The following is a 21057-nucleotide window of genomic DNA, read 5'->3' as shown; positions in this document are numbered from 1 at the left end:
CTGACCCATTGGAATTGTGATACAGTGAATTATAAGTGAAATAATCTGTCTGTAAACAATTTTTGGAAAAATTACTTGTGTCATGCATAAAGTCGATGTCCTAACCGACTTGCCAAAACTATAGTTTGTTAACAAGAAATTTGTGGAGTGGTTGAAAAACTAGTTTTAATGACTCCAACATAAGTGTATGTAAACCTCCGACTTCAACTGTATATACAGTGCATTCAGAAAGTATGCAGAACCCTTCACTTTCTCCACATTGTTGCATTACAGCCTTATTGTAAAATGGATTAAATAGTCCCCCCCCCCCCCTCAACCTACACACAATACCCCTTAATGACAAAGCAAAAACAGGTTTATTAAAAATAAACTGAAATATCACATTTACATAAGTATTCAGACCCTTACTCAGTACTTTGTTGAAGAACCTAAGGTAGCGAATACAGCCTCGAGTCTTCTAGGGTATGATGCTACAAGCTTGGCACACCTGTATTTGGGGAGTTTCTCCCATTCTTCTCTGAAGATGCTCTCAAGCTCTGTCAGGTTCGATGGGGAGCATTGCTGCACAGCTATTTTCATGTCTCTCCAGAGATGTTAGATCGGATTCAAGTCCGGGCTCTGGCTGGGCCACTCAATTACATTCAGAGACTTGTCCCGAAGTCACTTGTGCATTGTCTTGGCTGTGTGCTTAGGGTCATTGCCCTGTTGGAAGGTAAAGCTTCGCCCCAGTCCGAGGTCATGAGCGCTCTGGATCAAGGATCATCAAGGATCTCTCTGTACTTTGCTCTGTTCATCTTTCCCTCGATCCTGACTAGTCTCCCAGCCCCTGCCGCTGAAAAACATCCCCACAGCATGATGCTGCCACCACCATGCTTCATCGTAGGGATGGTGCCAGGTTTCCTCCAGACGTGATGCTTGGCATTCAGGCCAAATAGTTCAACTTGGTTTCATCAGACAAGAGAATCTTGTTTCTTATGATCTGAGAGTCTTTAGGTGCCTTTTGTCAACTCCAAGCGGGCTGTCGTATGCCTTTTACTGAGTAGTGGCTTCTGAGCTCTGTCAGAGTTACCATTGGATTATTGGTCACCTCCCTGACCAAGGCCCTTCTCCCCAATTGCTCAGTTTGGCCGGGCAGCCAGCTCTAGGAAGAGTATTGGTGGTTCCAAACTTCTTCCATTCTTCAATGCTGCGGGATATTTTTGGTACCCTTCCCAAGATCTGTGCCTCGACACAATCCTGTCTCGGAGCTCTACGGACAATTCCTTCGAGCTCGTGGCTTGGTTTTTGCTCTGACATGCACTGTCAACTGTGGGACCTTATATAGACAGGTGTGTGCCTTTACAAATAATGTCCAATCAATTGAATTTATCACAGGTGGACTCCAATCAAGTTGTAGAAACATCTCCAGTATGATCAATGGAATCAGGATGCACCTGAGCTCAATTTCAATTCTCATAGCAAAAGGTCTGAATACTTATGTAAATAAGGTATCATTTCTTAACATATTGAATACATTTGCAAACATTTCTACAGCCTGATTTCGCTTTGTCATCATGGGGTAATGTGTGACATTTTTAATTAATCCATTTTAGAATAAAGGCTGTAATGTAACAAAATTTGGAAAAAGTGAAAGGGTCTGAATATTTTCCAAATGTACTGTAGCTCTCTGTTTGTGGGTGTCATCTGTCATGTCTGTGAATGATGATGATTTAATGTTGTCTAAACTCAGTGCTCTTCAATGCCAGGCAAGTTCCTGTTGAAGTCCAAATAAATTAACTGAATTGATCACATCAACAGACAAGACTTCTCAATTTTCTGCTAAAATTGGTTAAGTCTAATATTCAAAGCCAACAAGAGTCAATCATATTATTCATCCAGACATAACATGGTTTGAGGCTTTGGAATTACAACACAAGTCAAAGCTGGTTAATTTAAATTTATACATATATTTTACACGTGAGGACAGTGAAAGCATTTTTTCAAATTCTCAATTCATACATACGTAAAAAAAGGTGATATGCTGTCCAAATTATATTGTCTATAATATTGTAGACAAAGAGGTTCGAACATTAGCTCAGAGGAAATGAAAAAGAATATAGATACAAAAAAATATGTATATCTGTATAAATATATATTCAAGAGTAACAAAATTGTATTATACATTAAGGAGGATCAAAGACATGAGAAACTCCCGAGAGTAAAAATACAAAAAGGTACATAGATAAAAAAGTCCAATCATGAGTCATTACATAAGATCTCAAATCAGTCAAAGATTGTCAGTCATCACTTTCAAAACTCAGATACAGGGAAACCACACGTCATCCACAGCACACCTAATACAAAACACTCATACACACTAGAAAACTGACTCGGTGAGCAGTTTCTTTTTAAAGCTATTTTTCACTGAGTAGTTCATCCTGGTGGATTGGCAATCCCACTTGCGCTGACAATGATGATCAAATTAAGTGAATTTGCTGCCCAATCCTGAAGACATGAGGCATATTATAAAAACATGTCCATTTCAATTTTGTCATGCAAGTGAGCAAAAACATTATTGGCACGTTTAAACAATTGTCATTGTTTAAAATATTCCCCTCATATTTTGTCACAAATCTGATCTTTGAGATACATATTGGTGCACTTAGAATGTCTGGGAATTGACATACGGCAGAACTTGCAACTTCTTGACCCTTCCGTCAGTATGCAATCACATTTTGAATACTGTTATTCAGTTGGACATACAAGACTGCGTCAATGGTTGATTGTCAATAAGCATATGGAGATATTGGAGAAAATAAAGCATTTCCTGCTTTGAGCAGTGCTCCACTGCATAACAACAATTCTGTAACACAAGCATAATATTAATGGTCAAATTAACCTGTGGTCATTAGGATGCATTAAAATGTACCAATAATAGTCTGTCATTTACCATACTTGTTCTTGTAATACAAAGGAGGCTATTTATTCATTTATTCATATATTTTACACTTTATAACCAATCCTGCCCTGCTTTCCTTTTGTCTCTGAAACGCATCTTTCTCTATCACTGTCTGTCTCTCTCCCTCTTCCGCCCTACTCTCCTACACACAGGGCCAGCCCAGTTGCAGAGAGCAGGAACGCTGCTGTCGTTATTCTGCACAAACACTGATCATCATCATCATCATCATCTTGTGGTGGATAGATACGCACCAACATTCATCTAAAAAAGCACACCGTTCGTCAATTTCAAATTCAAACACACTGGCAATCAAACCCACACTTTTCTTTTCACACAAAAAGGAAAGAAGTACGTATACATGAAATAATGATAAAAATGTAAATAATAATATTAATCACAATAATAAGCAGCATTGGGTCATGTAACTATACGGAAAATATATAAACCAATATAATATATATTTGTACATAGCGTGCTTCAGTATTAAAAGATCAAAAGGATAATTGTAAGTGTTTACAAAACGATATATTGTATTTTCTGTATTGCACATAGTCATACTATTATATGTTTCTGCCATGTCTCCTTACGGACCGAGGAGACTGTGTGGATACTTGGATGTGTTAACTGTATAATACTGTGTGTGTGGAAGTGGTGCACTAGCAGGTTGGACTTTGAAATGTCAATGTGGCTAAAAAGCACGGCATCAGTAATGTCACAGTACATGACAGTCTTAGAGCAGGTGTACTGTACGTGTTGTGTTGAGACATGGATAGGCGTGACTGCTTACCAAACATGTATGTAATCACGAGATCCATATCCACAACAAAGCAATGATTCACACTTGTAGTTCACCTTCCTCAGAACTAGCTCAATAAAACATAGTCATCATAATAATACCGAGAGAGGAATTGATTGACTCGAATAACAATGTCATCCATGTATCTGGCAGCTGGCACTTCAACCAAAGGAATTTGTTGTTGTTCCTACGAGTATTTCCCCATCACATCCATTCCCCTGGGTCTGACACTCGAAACAGAATCATTTAGGGGTGGTAAGGGAACAACATAGTGGCTCTCTAACCATTTTACATTTACATTTAAGTCATTTAGCAGACGCTCTTATCCAGAGCGACTTACAAATTGGTGCATTCACCTTATGATATCCAGTGGAACAACCACTTTACAATAGTGCATCTAACTCTTTTAAGGGTTTTAATCTAACTCTTTTAAGTTAGATAACCACAAGATGGCGGCATTCCACATCACCTATTTGGAGAAAAAAAATGTGTGTGAAGCTGAAGGTAGGAGACACACAGCTAGTTAACCTTGGGGGAATCTCTAGACTGCCATGTCAGACCCTCTACCTTTGAAAAACATCCAAACAACATTGATAGAAATGCGTAAGATAACCCTGTGGTTTTAGAGGACTTAGGGTGGTTAGCTGCAGAGGACAACCTAATTTCCCCCTCCTAGATTGTGTAGTTCAACCATCCTGCAAAGTGTGCATGTGTATTTTGGTAGCTTATTTTGTCATAGCTGTGTGAGAAGTGTCGTGTTTTGATTCTTCCCGCTAGTTAATTCAGTCCTGTCCAACCTAAAGTCCAGCTCAGTGTCCAAAGCACACACTGGTTCTAGTCCCTATGTCTCAGAAAGGAAGAGACAAGCAACCCGTGAAACAGCAAGGGTTTGTGTTTACTTCATGGGGTAAGGTCAACCTGGAAGAAGTGATCTCTGTAAGACCCAGGGTGGAAGGAATGGGATAGAGCACTATGACCACGAGAAACACGCATGGTCACGGTCCGAGTGTCAAACTCTTATCTGAACACTTTTGTAAACCTCCACAGTACAATGGAGCCTTTTAGAAGAACTACCTGTTCTGATTAGTCTTTTTTCATAACAGTCCTCTGGCATCATTATCCCATGCCTAGCCCTTGTACAGTTAGTTGTTTCTTGGTCCCAGATCAGGGGTTCTTATTGTAGTCTCTGCTCACGCTGTAGATTCCACACAGTAGTGCTTGAATTGTTGAACAGATGTCAGGCCGTCCTGTTCTCAATATCTCACTCGCTCTCAAGTCTCTCAAAACCGCATGTACAGAGGCACGCACACACACATGAACATACATTCACAGTGGTAGATGGGAGGTTGGCAGACAGGGTCCCAGGTGCTGAGTGTTGATTTGCTGGAGAGAGAGAGCGAGAGAGAAAGAGAGGGGGGCCATGGTTTAGAAAGCCAACAGTCTGGGCTCTTCTACACATACACAGGCTCACAGCCCTCCCCCTGCTCTTCCTCCTCCTCCTCTTCCTCCTCAGGGCCCATGCTGCTGGCTCCGCTGTTGCTGGGAGGCCCATGGCTGTGGCTGGTCTCTGGGGGCTTGGGGTAGCGGAAGGGGCAGCCGTTGTCGTCAAAGAACCTGCGGAAGGTGAACTCGTAGAAGGCGTGCTCCGGGTGTTTCCCGTGTGGGGTGCAGAGGGTCTCCCAGGCCCGGGTGCTGTCTCCGCTATCACTCCACGCCCCGGGACCACCTTCCTCCTCCACTGGGTCAAAGTTGGAAGTGTCCATGGGGTGGGCAATTTTGGGCCGGTAGGGGGCGGGCTGGGTGCGCAGGTTGCTGGAGAAGTCCATCTGGTCGAAGAAGGGATGAGTTTTGATCTCGCCGGCGCCGTTGCTCCCAAGACGTTCCTCTGGGGAGCAGCAGAGACGGCCGATGATGTCGACAGCCTCAGGGCTGAGCTTGATCTGCGGGGGCACCTGCAGTGTGCTCTCCCAGTTTATCACCTGAAGAGGAAAGGGAAGGGGGAGACCGTGAGGATACAGTATGTTTCAGAGCTGCAATTGAGGAGTGATATGGTATTTCCACATTCAGTAGTTTTACTGAGCCGTGAGTCGACTGACTACTAACCTTAATCTGTGTCTCGGTGGGTGTCGGGGCCAGGAAGGGGGGCTGTCCCACCAGCATCTCAAACAAGATCACTCCCACACTCCACCAGTCACACAGCTGGGTGTACCCTGCAAGGACAACACCACAACCTCTCACTAACAAGATCACAATAGGCTACTTTATTTCATATATCAAACATACAACTACTCCACCATGCCCGGTCTTGCCCTCACCTTTGCGCAACAGCACCTCAGGGGCGATGTAGTTGGGCGTGCCCACCAGGGAGTGTGCCAGGCAGCGCTGGTGTTGCCGTGTCGCCCGCTGCTCTAGGGTCTGCAGCCTGTCGCCACAACGACAGTTGGACACGTCATCCCAGAAGTCACTGGGCTCCATGCTGTCCTGTCTGATGTGGCTCCCTGGAGAGGAGAGGATATTACATATCGATCATATCAAGGGGAAGCCGTCTATACAAAAGCATCTACGCAGTGAAAGAACTTGTCCTTTGTCTTTCCCCTGCTCACCTTTCTGATAGTACTTGGAGTTGTGCGTCCAGCGGAAGCCAGTGCAGAGGCCAAAGTCGGTCAACTTGATGTGTCCGTCCAGGTCGATGAGGATGTTGTCAGGCTTGATGTCGCGGTGGATGAAGCCCATCTTGTGGACACTCTCGATGGCCAGGGTCAGCTCAGCCACGTAGAAGCATGCCAGCGGCTCGGGAAAGATGCCCATGCGGATCAGCAGGCTCATCATGTCTCCCCCGGGGATGTAGTCCATGACGAAGTAGAGGCTGTCACGATCCTGGAACGAGTAGTACAGACGCACCACCCACTCGTTGTCTGCCTCCGCCAGGATGTCACGCTCAGCCTTAGGGTTAGAAAGAATAAGAAAAAACTTTATTGTCCATTCCACACCAAACGCTGAAATGTGCTTTTGGCATCACAATAACATGGAAACATCACCAGGTGCAACGTGTCATCATGATAATTTGCCTTCAGCTTTACCTTGACGTGGGCCACCTGGTTGCGGTTGAGCACATCCTTCTTGCGCAGCGTTTTCATGGCGTACAGGGCTCCCGTGTCCACCTTGCGGGTCAGGCACACCTCACCGAAGGCCCCGATCCCCAACGTCTTGATCTTGATAAACATGGCCTTGTCCATCTTGGCACGGCGCAGCCGGTTGTAGTTGGACTCCTTCTGGTTAAGCATCTTCCTCATCTGCTCTTGCTCCGCCTCTGATAGGCCAGCCTGGAGGAAGGGGGAGGGGAAGAATAAAAAAGGTTAAGTTGCCTTGGTAAAATACTGTATACATGCCTTACTACGATTATTTTATATTTGATGTTTCTAATGTCTCAATCAACTGTGAATGTAGGGGAAAAAATGTAATAATGTATTACTTGACTAGTAAACCCCATTTTTTTGTTTGTATGATTTCATAACATTCTATCAAAAGGACTGAACCCTGAGTAATTGTTTTTCTAAATGTTTTGGACAAGCTGTTACAAATAAAGCCATGAACTCATTGACTCCCATTCTAGGCATGTAGGGTCTTCGATGTGTTGTCTACAACACAGGTCCTCAAAACCTTTAGGTCTCTCTCTGTCTCACCTTGGACATCTCCTGCTCTAGCTGCAGCCTGCGGTTCAGTTTCTGCTGGTGGGTCTTCATCACATTCTCCACATGCTGCTCCATGTAGAACTTGAAGGCGAAGGGCGAGTAGCTTTTAATGCGCGACTCCCTCTTCTCCTGATCACGTCCGTTCTTCCTCACCGGCACCGGCGATGTCTGGATCTGCTTCTTGTTTTTCACTGCCTTCTCTCCTTTCCCAGACTTGGTCTTCTCTTTCACCTGGCTCTCCTCTGCCTTTCCTCCTCCTCCTCCACTACCACCATGTGGCCTAGAAGGGGTGTTGAGGTCTGGGGCTCCACACATAGCTCCTCCTGGTCCCTCCAGGAGCCCTGCCTCTGAAGCAGCCCCAGACATGTGCAGGGTTTTGGGGTAGGGAGGTGGTGGACAGCGGGTCTCCTGGGCATGCTCCAGAGAGTAGGCCTCTTCAGGCATGTAGGCGAGGGGCTCAGATGCTTCCTGAGCAGCCAACCAGCCAGGGTGACATGGCCCCACAGCAGTCTTCGGCTCGGGCCTCATTACTCGGATGCTCTTCACCGGCTGCTGGATGGGGGGTGAAGTCACCGCTGTGATGGTGTTGGGTTGTCCCAGGGACGGGTCCTGCTTGCCGGGAGCTGGGGTGACCAGGGTGGGTCGGACGTTGTTTGGGGGCACTGACCGGTTGTTGAAGGAGTTGGTCCTGCTAGGGACCCGCACCTCTCCCCGGAAGGGCCCCTGAGGCTGGGGCTGCCTGGCTGGAGGGGCCCCCTCAGGCCCCTGGGAACCGGCCCAGTGGTGCTGGTGCTGCTCGTACAGGTCCAGGTTAAGGCTGGCTCTAGAGGGTGTGAGCAGGTCAGAGAAATCTGGCCCCATGGCAGCGGCGGCTCCACCGGGTGAGCGGGACATCATGTGGACCTGGTGTGAGGTTGGGCTGGACTGCTGGGGGTGGGGCGGTATGTACATGTTAGGAGGGTACCCTCCCCCGTTCTGGCCCATGGCCCCTTTCCCCTGCATGTTGACGTAGTTGTCGGGTGCCAGCGGTGGCATCTTGTTCTGGAAGGAGGCACTCCTTTGCACGCCGTAGCTTGAGGGCTCCATCATGTGAGGCCGGACGTGGCCATAGTCGTAGTGGGGTCCGGTGACAGGGACTCCTGGTGCCTGGGGCTGAAGCTGCAGGGGCTGGCTGGGGACGCTGTAGCCCATCATGGCCTGCTCCATACTGCCTGGGTAGGCATTCTGCGTGGTGCCTGGGGTGTACATGGGGTTCCCTGGATTGGCTGGAGGGTAGGCTGCCATGGCTGGAGTGTAGGCTCCCATGCTGAGGGGGCGTCCCATGGGGTTACCTATGGCAGGGCCCTGTACCGCGACCGAGGGGGGCATCATGTAGTTCATGACAGGAGGGGCGCCCATGTAGGCACCCTCTGGCCCATAACCAGCACCCTCATACATCGGCGCCACCATCTGGTGGTAGGAAGGCATGGCGCCCTCACTTGTTCCCTCCAATGGTGGTCTGTGGTCCATTGAGTTTGGAATGCCCCCTTTGCCTGTGGACAGAAATCATAGTGGGGAGTGAGTTCATATCCTTACTGCATTTCAAACTTTATGTGCATATATTTAGAATGTACAGTGCATTCGGAAAGTATTCAGACCCCTTCACTTTTCCCACATTTTGCTACATTACAGCCTTATTCTAAAATGGATTAAATAAAACATTTTCCTCATGAATCTACACACAATAACCCATAATGACAAAGTGAAATCAGGTTTTTAGACCTTTTTGCAAGTGTATTACAAATAAAAACTGGAAATATTTTATTAACATACGTATTCAGACCCTTTGCTATGAGATTCGAAAATGAGCTCAGGTGCATCCTGTTTTCATTGATCATCCTTGAGATGTTTCTACAACTTAATTGCAGTCCACTTGTGGTAAATTCAATTGATTGGACACGATTTGGAAAGGCACACACCTGTCTAAATAAGATCCCACAGTTGACAGTGCATGTCAGAACAAAAACCAAGTCATGAGGTCGAAGGAATTGTCCGTAGAGCTCCGAGACAGGATTGTGTTGAGGCACAGATTTTTATTTTTTATTTAACCTTTATTTAAGATCTGGGGTAGGGTACCAAAAAATGTCTGCAGCATTGAAGGTCCCCAAGAACACAGTGGCCTCCATCATTCTTAAATGGAAGAAGTTTGGGACCACCAAGACTCTTCCAAGAGCTGGACGCCCCGCCAAACTGAGCAATAGGGTAGAAGGGCCTTGGTCAGGGAGGTGACCAAGAACCCCATGGTCACGCCGACAGAGATCCAGAGTTCCTCTGTGTAGACGAGAGAACTTTCCAGAAGGACCAACATCACTGCAGCACTCCACCAATCAGGCCTTTATGGTAGAGTGGCCAGACAAAAGCCACTCCTCAGTAAAAGGCACATGACAGCCCACTTGGAGTTTGCAAAAGGCACCTAAAGGACTCTCAACCTGTTGTTGCTTTGTCACCAATTTAATCATTTTTAGAATAAGACTGTACATTTATGAAATGTGGAACAAGTAAAGGGGTCTGAATACTTCCCGAATGCACTATGTGCATGAGTTGTGTTACCTGGTGAGGTCTGTTTGATGACCTGGACGATGAGTTCATTGCGGGGGTCCAGGTATCCCATCTTACTGATGTACTCCAGAGCAGCCTCAATGTTTCTGCTGCCCGTCTGCTTCAGAGCCCGCACCGCCATTTCCTGGTGGAAAAACAACGGTGTTGAAAAGACACTGATAAATCATTGAGAGACTGTGACTGATGACACTCATCCATCTCATTTTGTGGAACAGATTGCATTATTTTAGTGCCAGATAGTGTATAGCCTTTTCTGTTGTCATTGTCTCTTCTATTGTCAACCATGCACACATAAGGACATGATGATTTAAACAGCCCCCCAGCAGGCCTTGCACCTGCATCCTCTTCTCCTGGGGTCATGCACCAGCCATTTCCTGAGCCAGCCTCACACACACACAACAACATAAAACACAGAGAACATAGAACCTTCCCTTTTACATTCTTTCAAAATTTCAACAGCACGCTATTCTTATGACAAGGACCTCTACGGTGACAGTTCTGTACCATACTGTAGTACATATTTTAGGATTTATATAAAGATAATGCAGGTTATCCTACTATTTTCATACTGGCTGATAGGCAGAGTACAAACAACAACAGCCATTAAACATCAGTGAGTGAGACATGAAAATAAACACGACACAAGCTGTGACCGTTCTTTAACTAGGCGACCCACACCTACATGAGGAAATACCCCTTAATGTCATATGACCTCACTCTAAAGACATTCAACCCATACCTCAGTGTGGCCCTCAGTCAACACAGGCATTCAACCCCACACTGCCTCCGCTGGTCAGTTAGAGAACTTCAACCAAATACTACTGCTCATCTGAAATAACCACTGGAGGTTGTTGTTAAAACAAAGAATCAAGACGATGTTGTGTATGAATATTACATTTTACAGGAAATAAACTAGGGCTAGGGTTGTGGCGGTCATGAATCTTTGTCAGCCGGTTATTGTCATGCATAAGACTGCCGGTCTCAAGGTAATTGACCGTAAATTAACATAAACAAGTTTAGCATCACCAGACCTCCACGCATACAAGCTGCTGATGTGCGCCTTTGGAACGTCTGCATGAAAAAAAAAGTTAGAAATCAATTGAATATATACCATCACCAATTTATGTATTTTCAGCAGGTCTAAAGAAACATTATTATTTGAAGAAAATGTATTTCAGAAGAACAAAATGTGAGTTGGCCTACTGTATGTTATCTGGCTATGTGCCATGCCATAGGCTGTAGGCTTGTTAATTTAGCAGACAAGATATGCTTATGAGTCATGTTCCATTATTTTATATTGTTTTATAGTAATAAGAATATAATTGAACAGCTGAATAAAATAGAAAGTATATTTTTTGCATTCCTGGCGTGAGAGTGCACATGTTGAGTGTAAAAGTAATCATTTGAAACAGGTCCTATTCACTAGATTTAGACTTATTTGTCAACTTTAGTTGAGAATGATACAAACCTTAAAATGTCTTAGAAATCAAAAGATATGGGCTGCATGATGAAACTATAGGATATTGATGACTTTAGAAAGTCGCAAAAATATTTTCTAATTTGAACCCATCAGACTATTCTAAATTTAATCTTGTCTTCACTAATATGTAAAATTAGTTTTGTTTTGGGCAAAAATTGAGGCCACTTTCCCGCTGGTTTGTTTAGGCTACTCCGGTTATTTCACAACGCGCAACTGGTGATATTCCGCCCAAACTCTGTATGCCATGGGCTCTGTTCCCACCCTGTTTCTACAGCTACTCAGTGCTTCAGTTGGGTAACCAAGTGAAATCTGTTCGGGAACATCGATAGTAACATGTTTTCACACCTAAACATTTCATTAAAAACTGTTGCCACCCCCTTTCTCTGTGCGCTGGAGAAAGGAATGAAGAAGAGAGGGGAGGAGATGGAAATGCACAGTGGTGAGATATTCTCTAGCTATAAGGTCATGTGTCAGCCTATTAACTATGAAAATAAATAAAATGCCCTATTACTAGGCTATTCAAAATCAAATTCACTACAAACTGTAGGCTAACTCAATTTAGGATAGACCAATTATATACCAAAGATATCTTAAATCAGTATTTTTGTGTAATATGCAGTAGGCTATGTATTGTATAACAGCACAATCATTTTAATTCCGTTTTTGGGGGGGGGGGGGGGGGCTTCGGCTCATTATGGCTTGGGCCTATGAATATGTATATGTTCTAATATGCTTATGGATGTTTTGAATTAATCATTACCTTAGAAAGTGCTGTCTATTTCTTTGTATTAGGCTTTGAAACAATATCCACAACGACCATGTTTTCCACTCAGTTTCAACCTGTTGTTGAATTTCTTTCTTCAAATTGATCATCACAGTGAGGTGAGTTTTAAAAGCAGATACTGTTTTGATTTTAGATTGCGTTTATGTCAGAGTGGTTAGAGGGTCAATAGAGCCCTGACTACCAGGCCATTAGCGACCTGATGATCGTTAGTGAGTTGGGTACTACTAACGCATGTACAGAGTGCATAAGAGATTACAGATGACTCAACGTTCACTTAGAATTTTACTGCAGTCATGGCAGTCACCGCAACAACCCTAACTAGGGCTAAACACATTTTAAGGACTGAAGTGGACTTTAAAACTAGTTTAAAGAGACGAATGCAGCCATTGTGTGTCCACAGGTTCTGACACAGACTGGGTGCTTCCATTTGCAGGGAGGAAACTTAAGGGTTTAAAAACAGGGCTGCATAGCGAGAGAGCACAATCAGCTCTCAGAACCAGGAAACAACGGAGCCACAGATATTCTACACAATGTGTGTGTACATCAGAGTGGGCATGCCCATATCACTGAACCAAAACACACTCTTTCCCTCCCTCCCTCTCCCTCACACATAACACACACACACACTAGCGTACACGCACAGGAACCCGAAAATAAACACTCACTTCCACAGGCCAGGAAGTAAAGAATTCCAGCTATTTGGAAATCTGTGTTTTGGGTGTCTTTTCCTCCCATTGCTCTCCCTCCCTCTCGCATACTCTCTCCTTCTCCCTCTGTTTCTCTACTAGACTCATGTGACTTCCAGCCTAAAATATCCACTACCACATTTGCACCCTTGTTATAATGGTTACAGCCACAAGCCAGGGAGTTATCCCAAACACACACACACACACTCCTTAGAAGGCTGGGAGTTCGTAAATATCATCACACACACCCACCTCCCCCCAAGTGAACAACAAAATACACACTCCTGGACGTAGTGACAGTTTCTGTGCCACTGTTCTAAGTTCTGAAAGACCTTTATGGAGCCGAGTCTGGATGGACAGGCTGAGAGGGAGGGACATCAATAGGTATGTGGAACAAAAGATAGTGCGCCACCATATTCTCCTTCTCTTAATCTCACACACACACACAAGGCCTCTGTCACATCCTGTTAACCTCATCATTACATAAAGGCGGCGACCACATCATTTCATATGTCAGAGGTTTAATATGCTTAGTGTGCATAAGATTCCTGTCTCCCCTCCACTCCGCCTGGCCCGCCCCTCATACAGTAATAGTGCAGCCGCTGTACACATGAAGGAAGGTGGAGGAGAGGAAAAGAGCTCATCCACACTCCACCCCTCCTCGCTCCCCACCAAAACATTTCCTCTTTTACTGTGATTATGTAACTTGCCGCAGCGCTGTGTAATTTGTGGCTGGAGGAGAGGCTGCTGATAAGAATAAGGCCAGAGGGCCCTTGGGGATGGAGGGGGGTTGAGACTAGAGAGGCCACTCACTACAGTGGCCATTATGGCTGTGGAATGTGTAGGAAAATATGGGCCCACACTCAATGGTCTGTTCAGTGGCTCCTAGGTCACAGTCGCCTAAAAATACCAGGACCATCCATCATACGACACGCCTGGTGGCTGGTCCAGAAAACTAAAAGCATTTATGTAAAGGGCTGAGGACTGATTAAGTTGCTAAATGGTCGTAATGTTGTTGTTAATGTCTTTACTGGACCCGTACCTCGGTCCGGCTGGGTTAACTTGAGGAGGCAGCCCTAGGACAAACACAGCGACAGGTGACTGCAGCTTTGCTCATTGAGACACCATATCTACAATCCATCACTATGATGGTAAAAGCCAGACGACAGACAGTCAAAGTCAGTAGGCAGGAAAAGAGTTGCATCTATCTGGCTTGTGTCTTTCTTCCCTCCCTCTCGCCCCACTATCTCTAATTCTACTGTGCTGAGGTCTGAGGAGCGGTTGTTCCCTAGCACAGACTTGAGTTAAGCATTCTTTAAAATGAGGAGTGCCGCCATCACAGGGCCTGTCCTCAGGCCTGTCCTGAAGACTTCAACCACAGTACTGAGTCTGATTATAGTAACTGGTCTCTGGCCAATCCAAGTGCTTCGAACACACAGAGCCCTTTAAAATGCCCTGATCTTAGGCCAGTTATGAGTGTTTAAAGAGACTGAACTCTGCTGAACAGCCTGACCCTTATTACTCGGAAATACTCCGATAAATTGTATCCCTGTAATAAGGCTATCCATATCTGAAATATAGTATGCTTTATTTCTTTAGGCGAAAGGTGAGCATGTGTGAGCTGACAATTTCCTGCAGAAACGTTTGCTCTCCTCTTCTCTCTCTCTCTGGAGTGGACAAGATGTTCACTCGTTCCGAAAGAGGATGAAGAAACCAACTGATATTTTAACATTTCTGCGTTCCACATTATGTAACCATTGTACTGTACTCTGGATATTATGACATTGAATGGCGCTTTCAACATCCACATTTGTGAGTTACGTTAGGCGCTTACAGGACATGATTATAGAACCAGCATTTAAGCTGAGACATTGATTCAGACGAGAGCAGATTCTCCCACTTGAAAGCACACAGACACTCACTCACTCTCCAGTCCTCACCTGGTCACAGCCAGCATTGACCAACTCCTGCAGCATCTGTCGGTTGACGTCTCCAGCAGGGTGGGCGGAGCCAGAGGGGCCAGACTCATTGGCAAAGGGCATGAGGGACTTGCGGATCTCTCTCAAAGCGTTCTGGTAGTTGTTGAACTTCTGAGGGGGCCGGAGCGGCTGCTGGCGACTCCCGGGGTCTTTGCCCTTGCTTTCGGTCCCGCGGCCCCCCTCACCCCAGGAGCTGCCCCCATGGAGGGCCTGGCTCACCAGCTTGGCTGGCTGCTTCAGCCCCTCCTTGATCTCCTGGAGGCGCTGGCGCGTGTTGCCCACATACGGAGCAGCGGGGAACGTCTTGGGCCTCATGACACTCCCCTGTTTTAGTATCTAGCCTAGGGAACTCACACCAAAACAGACACCCACAACTGACACACTGACACAAACACTCGTATGCTTGCTCTGGAACTCTGTGACCTAAATAGATAAGGCCCTCCAGTAGGAGAGATTATGTTTCCTCCTCTCCTTCTCTTGGTCAAGGTGTTTGTTTGTCTCTGTGTTGCTGGCTCCTACTGATAGGATTCCAACTGGCGTTCCATGTTGTGTGTTTTAGGGATCACACTCGTTCCTATTCCAAGTCATGTGAGGGGTCACAAGGATGCCCTTGGCCCAAACCACTCTGGCTCCCTTCTGTACCTGTGGAGCAAGACCAGAGCAGAAAACGTTACTAAAATGTCACTGTATGGTTAAGGTCAAGATGTGTGTGTGGTCGGGTTGTGGTCATGGTGGCGTAGGGTTACATTAGTTACACACATCTCATCAACTGTGTGTGAACGTCTCCTGTGTGATCCAATATCAACACCCCTTTGCAGTTGTATCTCCAAGAACATTGTCTACATTCTATAGTGGCAGTGCTACTCTCTGGGGCATAATAGGTGTGAAGGAAGCATATTTATCTGTGCACACGTGGAATAGTCACATAGCAACAACAATGTATTATTGCGGTGTAATTGTGTAACATAGCTTTTGTGGTGTAAAACCCTATTATTGAAGTATGATCGTGTATAACATTTTATTAATGTATTGGACCTGTGTAACTTAGGCATGTTCAATTATGACAACTATTAAAATATAGGTGGTTAGCTTTATTTCAATTCAGTGGCTATAGAACAGGGCTGAGAGACCATCAGACCAGTACTTGGTAGGTGTTCCTTTAGGCCTGGGATAGCCTCAAACAGCTTGAGATCAACAGCATCCACTGGGCCCATTTAAATCAGGACACTACCATCAATACCACCCTCTGTTACCATCTCTTTCTCTCCATCTCTGTGTGCTATGTCCCATCATGGGTTGAAAAGGGCATTTTTGGGGTTTGGGTGTTTGAGGCGTTTTCTGACACAAACACAGCACTCACTGTGAGTGTAGTTTTTCTAAACAAACACATATTTAGGATGGTAGTGCCAAGCGCCATAGCAATCTCCAGAATATTTAGCCTCAGCTCCCATTCCTGTAATGCTTTGCGTGCCACATCTGACCCATAGCATTCCATTCCACAAGTGACGACAAGAAAACTCATACCATTGCATCACGGGGCAGAGCGGACCAAAATAAACAACAGAAAAATAGATTTCCACTGAAAAACAACAGAGAGGAGAGTAGAGACAGGGTCTCCTACTTACAAGGCTCATACATGTTTTAAACCCACTAGTAGGAACAGTGGGCTGGCCTGCAGTTGACAGAGTGTACTGATGTGTATAGTGTACAGATGAATCAGTGATCGCTTTTCTACCTGTATAATGTCATGTTCTATGCTTGATTGTGTGTTATGTATACCCTAAGCCACAACCAACATTTTCCCAAGGGATAATAAAGTAATTATCTTATCAGCCTATCTGACTGATTGGAGACTACTGTACTGTTAATAACACAAGATCTATGGTGCCTATTGGCCTGTATTTTCTAATGAGGGCCTCAGTCTGCAATGCATAATAAGGCTGCATGATCTCGGCAAAAGATCTAATTGTGATTTTTTTTTTAGATTTGACTTGCAAAATATATAAAGAACTGGAATGATTTTTATTAAGATGCAAAGTGGAACACAGCATCGTTCTTGTTTGGAACAATCTGTTGACTGCATTTGACCCAACAGAACATCATGCACACTTATAATGATTCTAACAGCAAGGAGGAAGTGAGCCCGGCCATTTTAGCAAAAAAACTAACAACAAAAAAAGCCTTTTTTTGGCTTGTTATTTTGGCATTAATTTGTGTCACCTCTCAGTTTGAGAACTATGTCCCCCCCCAAAGAAATTCCTTGAGTTAAAAGCTGCATACAAACATGGTCTCTTTCTTGAGTAAGGCAGCTCCAAAATGCAGGTGTTTCAGCCTAGCTCAGTGCTTTCTGTGGTGGAGGGACAGCCAGCGGAAAATACAGAGTGTAGGCATTGGTAATCGACTCCAGTTGCGCCGTGATTGGCTCAGTGTTGTGTCACTCATGGGGACATTACGTCACCACAAATCTACAGGGACAGCTAGACAGTTCAGGCCCCCTTGGGTGCTGCCATAGATTTACATGAGAAGTGCCTGTTCAAGAACGCTCAAGGTCATTGGCCACAGATAAAATGGCTTCAAATCACGTTATATCTACCGTAGCTTTGATTGGACTGATCACATCAACATCATACTTTCACAATCTTAGCTAGCAAGCAGTCATCCTCATGAATTATGACAATCTACTGGCAAATCCATTTCAATCCTTGTCATATGAAGAGAAATTATAGATAAAACCTATCGGTGCTCATCGGGCCATTGGACAAAACATTGCTCAACAAGTCTGAAAAAGCATATTCAACAATGAGTGGTTTGGAAGGAATCGATGGCTAACTGCAAGAGTTGAGAAGCAATCACTATTTTGCTTCCCATGCCTGCTATTAGGTGGAGAGGGTGTGTGGTCCAAGTCTGGGTTTATGGATTTAAAATATCGGTCTGAAAGGGTCTCTTTTCCAAGTTTAAAAGGATGAACATTCACACGCAACACCATGGGCCAAAAAAGGTTGAATTACATTGGTGTGTTCAAGACAACTGAGAACTTGGAACTCTGGCCTCTTTCTAGAGCTCCGACCTTAAGATCACTGACATCATGACTCAACCTTGTTTTTTTCTGAGTTACCAGTTGTCTTGAAAGCACCATAAATCCAGAGATTGCCAGACTTTGATGACAAAGTTTGCACACAAGAAGGACCGCCGCACCACGTTCAAGTGATCACAGCAATGGTGAGTCCAAAAATATGTCTTGTATACTGCTGCATAAATGTAATATGCCAGGGAGATCCACTACATGACCAAAAGTATGTGGACACCTCGTCAAACATCTCATTCCAAAATCAAGAGCATTCAAATGTAGTTGGTCCCCCTTTGCTGCTATAACAGCTTCTACTCTTCTGTGAAGGCTTTCCACTAGATGATGATGGAACATTGCTGCGGGGACTTGCTTCTATTCAGCCACAAGAGCATTAGTGAGGTCGGGCACGGATGTTGGGCAATTAGGCCTGGCTCGCATTCGGCGTTCCAATTCATCCTAAAGGTGTTCGATTGGGTTGAGGTCTGGGCTGTGCAGGCCAGTCAAGTTCTTCCACACTGATCTCGACAAACCATTTCTGTATGGACATTGCTTTGTGCAAAGGGGCATTGCCATGCTGAAACAGGAAAGGGCCTTCCCTAAACTGTTGCCACAAAGTTAGAGGCACAGAATCCTGTAGTATGTCATTGTATGCTATAGAGATAAGATTTCCCTACACTGAAACTAAAGGGCCTAGCCTGAACCATGAAAAAACAGCCACAGACCATTATTTCTCATCCACCAAACTTTACAGTTAGCTAGCACTATGCAGTCGGGAAGGTAGCGTTCTCCTGGCATCCACCAAACCCAGATTCGTCCGTTGGACTACCAGATGGTGTACTACTGCTCATAAGTCCAATGGCGGCGAGCTTTACACCACTCCAGCCGACACTTGGCATTGCACATTGTGATCTTAGGCTTGTGTGCGGCTGCTCGGCCATGGAAACCCATTTCATGAAGCTCCCGACAAACAGTTATTGCACTGCTGATGCTTCCAGAAGCAGCTTGGAACTCAGTAGTGAGTGTTGCAGAGGACAGACGGTTTTTACTCGCTACGCACTTTAGCGGTCCCATTTTGTGAGCTTGTGTGGACTACCACTTCGCGGCTGTTGCTCCTAGACGACTCCATGTCACAATAACAGCCCTTACAGTTGACCGGGCCAGCTCTAGACTTGTTGGAAAGGTGGCATCCTATGACGGTGGCACGTTGAAAGTCACAGAGCTCTTCAATAAGGCCACTCTACTGCCAATGTTTGTCTATGGAGATTGCATGGCTGTGTGCCCGATTTTATACACCTGTCAGCAACGGGTGTGACTGAAATAACCAAATCCAGTCATTTGAAGGGGTATTGTTGCCTCTACCTTCTTGACCTTTGTGCTGTTGTCTGTGCTCAATAATGTCCGTACCATGTTTTATGCTGCTACCATGTTGTTGTCATGTTGTGTTGCTACCATGCTGTGTTGTCAAGTGTTTCTGCCTTTCTCTGTTGTTGTCTTAGTTCTCTCTTTATGTAGTGTTGTCTCTCTTGTCGTGATGTGTGTTTTGTCCTATATTTATATATTAATTTTTAATCCCAGCCCCCGTCCCCGCAGGAGGCCTTTTGCCTTTTGGTAGGCAGTCATTGTAAATAAAAATGTGTTCTTATTAACTGACTTGCCTAGTTAAATAAAAAAATAAAAAATCCACATACACTATATATACAAAAGTATGTCAGTAGCTAATAACGTTATCTTAAGTGTATGATGTGTCTCACCCTAATTATTTGGTCCTTCTCCCCCTCAGAACTAAGCCTACTGTTCTGACTTGGTGGTGCACATGTAGCCTATTGCCTGTTGTAGAGAAATGTCATCATTGAATATTGTAAGAGCTTTCATTGTCTGCTTATTTATCCTACGGTTCTGACTTGGTGTATTGGGAGCATATTGTAATAACTGCCCATGTTCTCTGAATTCTGTCGCTGTACATTTCAAAAGTGCTGAACAAATAGTTGACTACTTGCTCATTGTCTTAATCGAAATTATGGCTTGCCTCTTATATGCTCATCCTTCCTTTATGCGATAGTTTGTACATATCAATTGTTGTATTGCTTATATAGGACTCATTAGTATCTTATTCATCATTTTTGGCAGTGTCAGAATGATTTCATTGTTTTGCTTACTTTGTGTATTATAATAAGCTGATGTCCTTTTCTTCACGATGACGGGATACTATATAATGTTGTTGGGTCTGTAACCATGTTTGCCAGTGACAGTCTCTTCCCATTCAAATATTTTTTTTAAACAAAAAGTTCAGTAATAGACCCATGTAATTCCAGCTGATATTGCGAGGGTTGTTTTGTTTGCGCAATGCGTTGTCTGCGCGTCGGTATATTGTCTATAAAAGTGGACCCTCTTGGTTGTATTTCCCTTACTTTTTAGACCACATAGGCATTATAAAATGTTGTGTAGTGGCTTTGCTGGCATACATCAACAAAAAAAAAGAAGAAGAATTGGTCGAGTTTGTCCCACCAAGATGTACATGCTAAAATCGCCACTGTATGAACCCCATCCATCACAGGCTTTAGTGAAAACTAAACTCAGCCGTTAAAAAGAGTTGTTTCAATATTCTTACCATATTGATCACTTCGTGGGTTTTCTTGTCGAGGTTGTGATTAGTTTAACATTTGGAGTGAAAGAACGTGGGGCCTTCTCAATTTAGCGCTGGAAGCAACGCAACTCCACAGCCTGGAGCAGCCCGACATTCCAATGAAGGGAGAATTTCAGTCCCCGCAGTCTTTCTCTGGCCAAAAGCTGGTCGCGTTGGAAGAAATCCGAGGCTTTATCTTCAATTTAAATAAAATGGAGTACTAATAATAACTTTTATTTCTGTGTCTTCATCAAAATAGTTAGGCTTTCCCAAAATATGAAGTTGTTAACTTACCATGAGATAGATGTATCATTCAAATTTAATCCGATAAAGAATCCAACCAAATACACTTTTCGGAAAACTTTAAATCCAATAATTTGTTGCACAACACATACGACAATTTATCGAACTTTC

The 21057-nt window shown here is 44.6% G+C and overlaps 1 protein-coding gene across 2 annotated transcripts; it reads right to left on the bottom strand.

The window, feature by feature from the left end:
- Nucleotides 1–1922: 1922 nt before the first annotated feature.
- LOC139538783 (serine/threonine-protein kinase LATS2-like) lies at nt 1923–21057 on the bottom strand. 2 transcript variants are annotated; one of them, XM_071341214.1, is made up of 10 exons: nt 20938–21057; nt 20629–20839; nt 14915–15595; nt 10016–10148; nt 7418–8958; nt 6815–7057; nt 6338–6677; nt 6050–6232; nt 5838–5944; nt 1923–5713 (listed from the first exon to the last, which is right to left on the bottom strand). In XM_071341214.1, exons 3-10 carry the CDS (start codon nt 15266–15268, stop codon nt 5186–5188), a joined length of 3429 nt encoding a protein of 1142 aa, XP_071197315.1. In that variant the 5' UTR covers nt 15269–15595; nt 20629–20839; nt 20938–21057; the 3' UTR covers nt 1923–5185. The 2 variants fall into 2 exon arrangements, with proteins under 2 accessions (XP_071197315.1, XP_071197316.1); XM_071341215.1 differs by having other exon boundaries at nt 20629–20807; nt 20938–21050.

This window comes from Salvelinus alpinus, chromosome 14 (genome assembly GCF_045679555.1).
Source record: "Salvelinus alpinus chromosome 14, SLU_Salpinus.1, whole genome shotgun sequence".
In the NCBI taxonomy this organism is placed as follows: domain Eukaryota; kingdom Metazoa; phylum Chordata; class Actinopteri; order Salmoniformes; family Salmonidae; genus Salvelinus; species Salvelinus alpinus.
Note: the sequence above shows the minus strand (reverse complement) of the source record. Positions and strands in the feature narration are given on the sequence as shown.

What these genes read in the sequence shown, in the direction of transcription:
- LOC139538783 (XM_071341214.1), bottom strand. Translation starts at nt 15,268, where the DNA reads ATGAGGCCCAAGACGTTCCCCGCTGCTCCGTATGTGGGCAACACGCGC. An exon ending in ACCAGGTGGCCCACGTCAAG is followed by an intron (nt 6,678 to 6,814) that starts GTAAAGCTGAAG and finishes TCTAACCCTAAG; the next exon opens with GCTGAGCGTGACATCCTGGC. An exon ending in CCACCGAGACACAGATTAAG is followed by an intron (nt 5,714 to 5,837) that starts GTTAGTAGTCAG and finishes TTTCCTCTTCAG; the next exon opens with GTGATAAACTGGGAGAGCAC.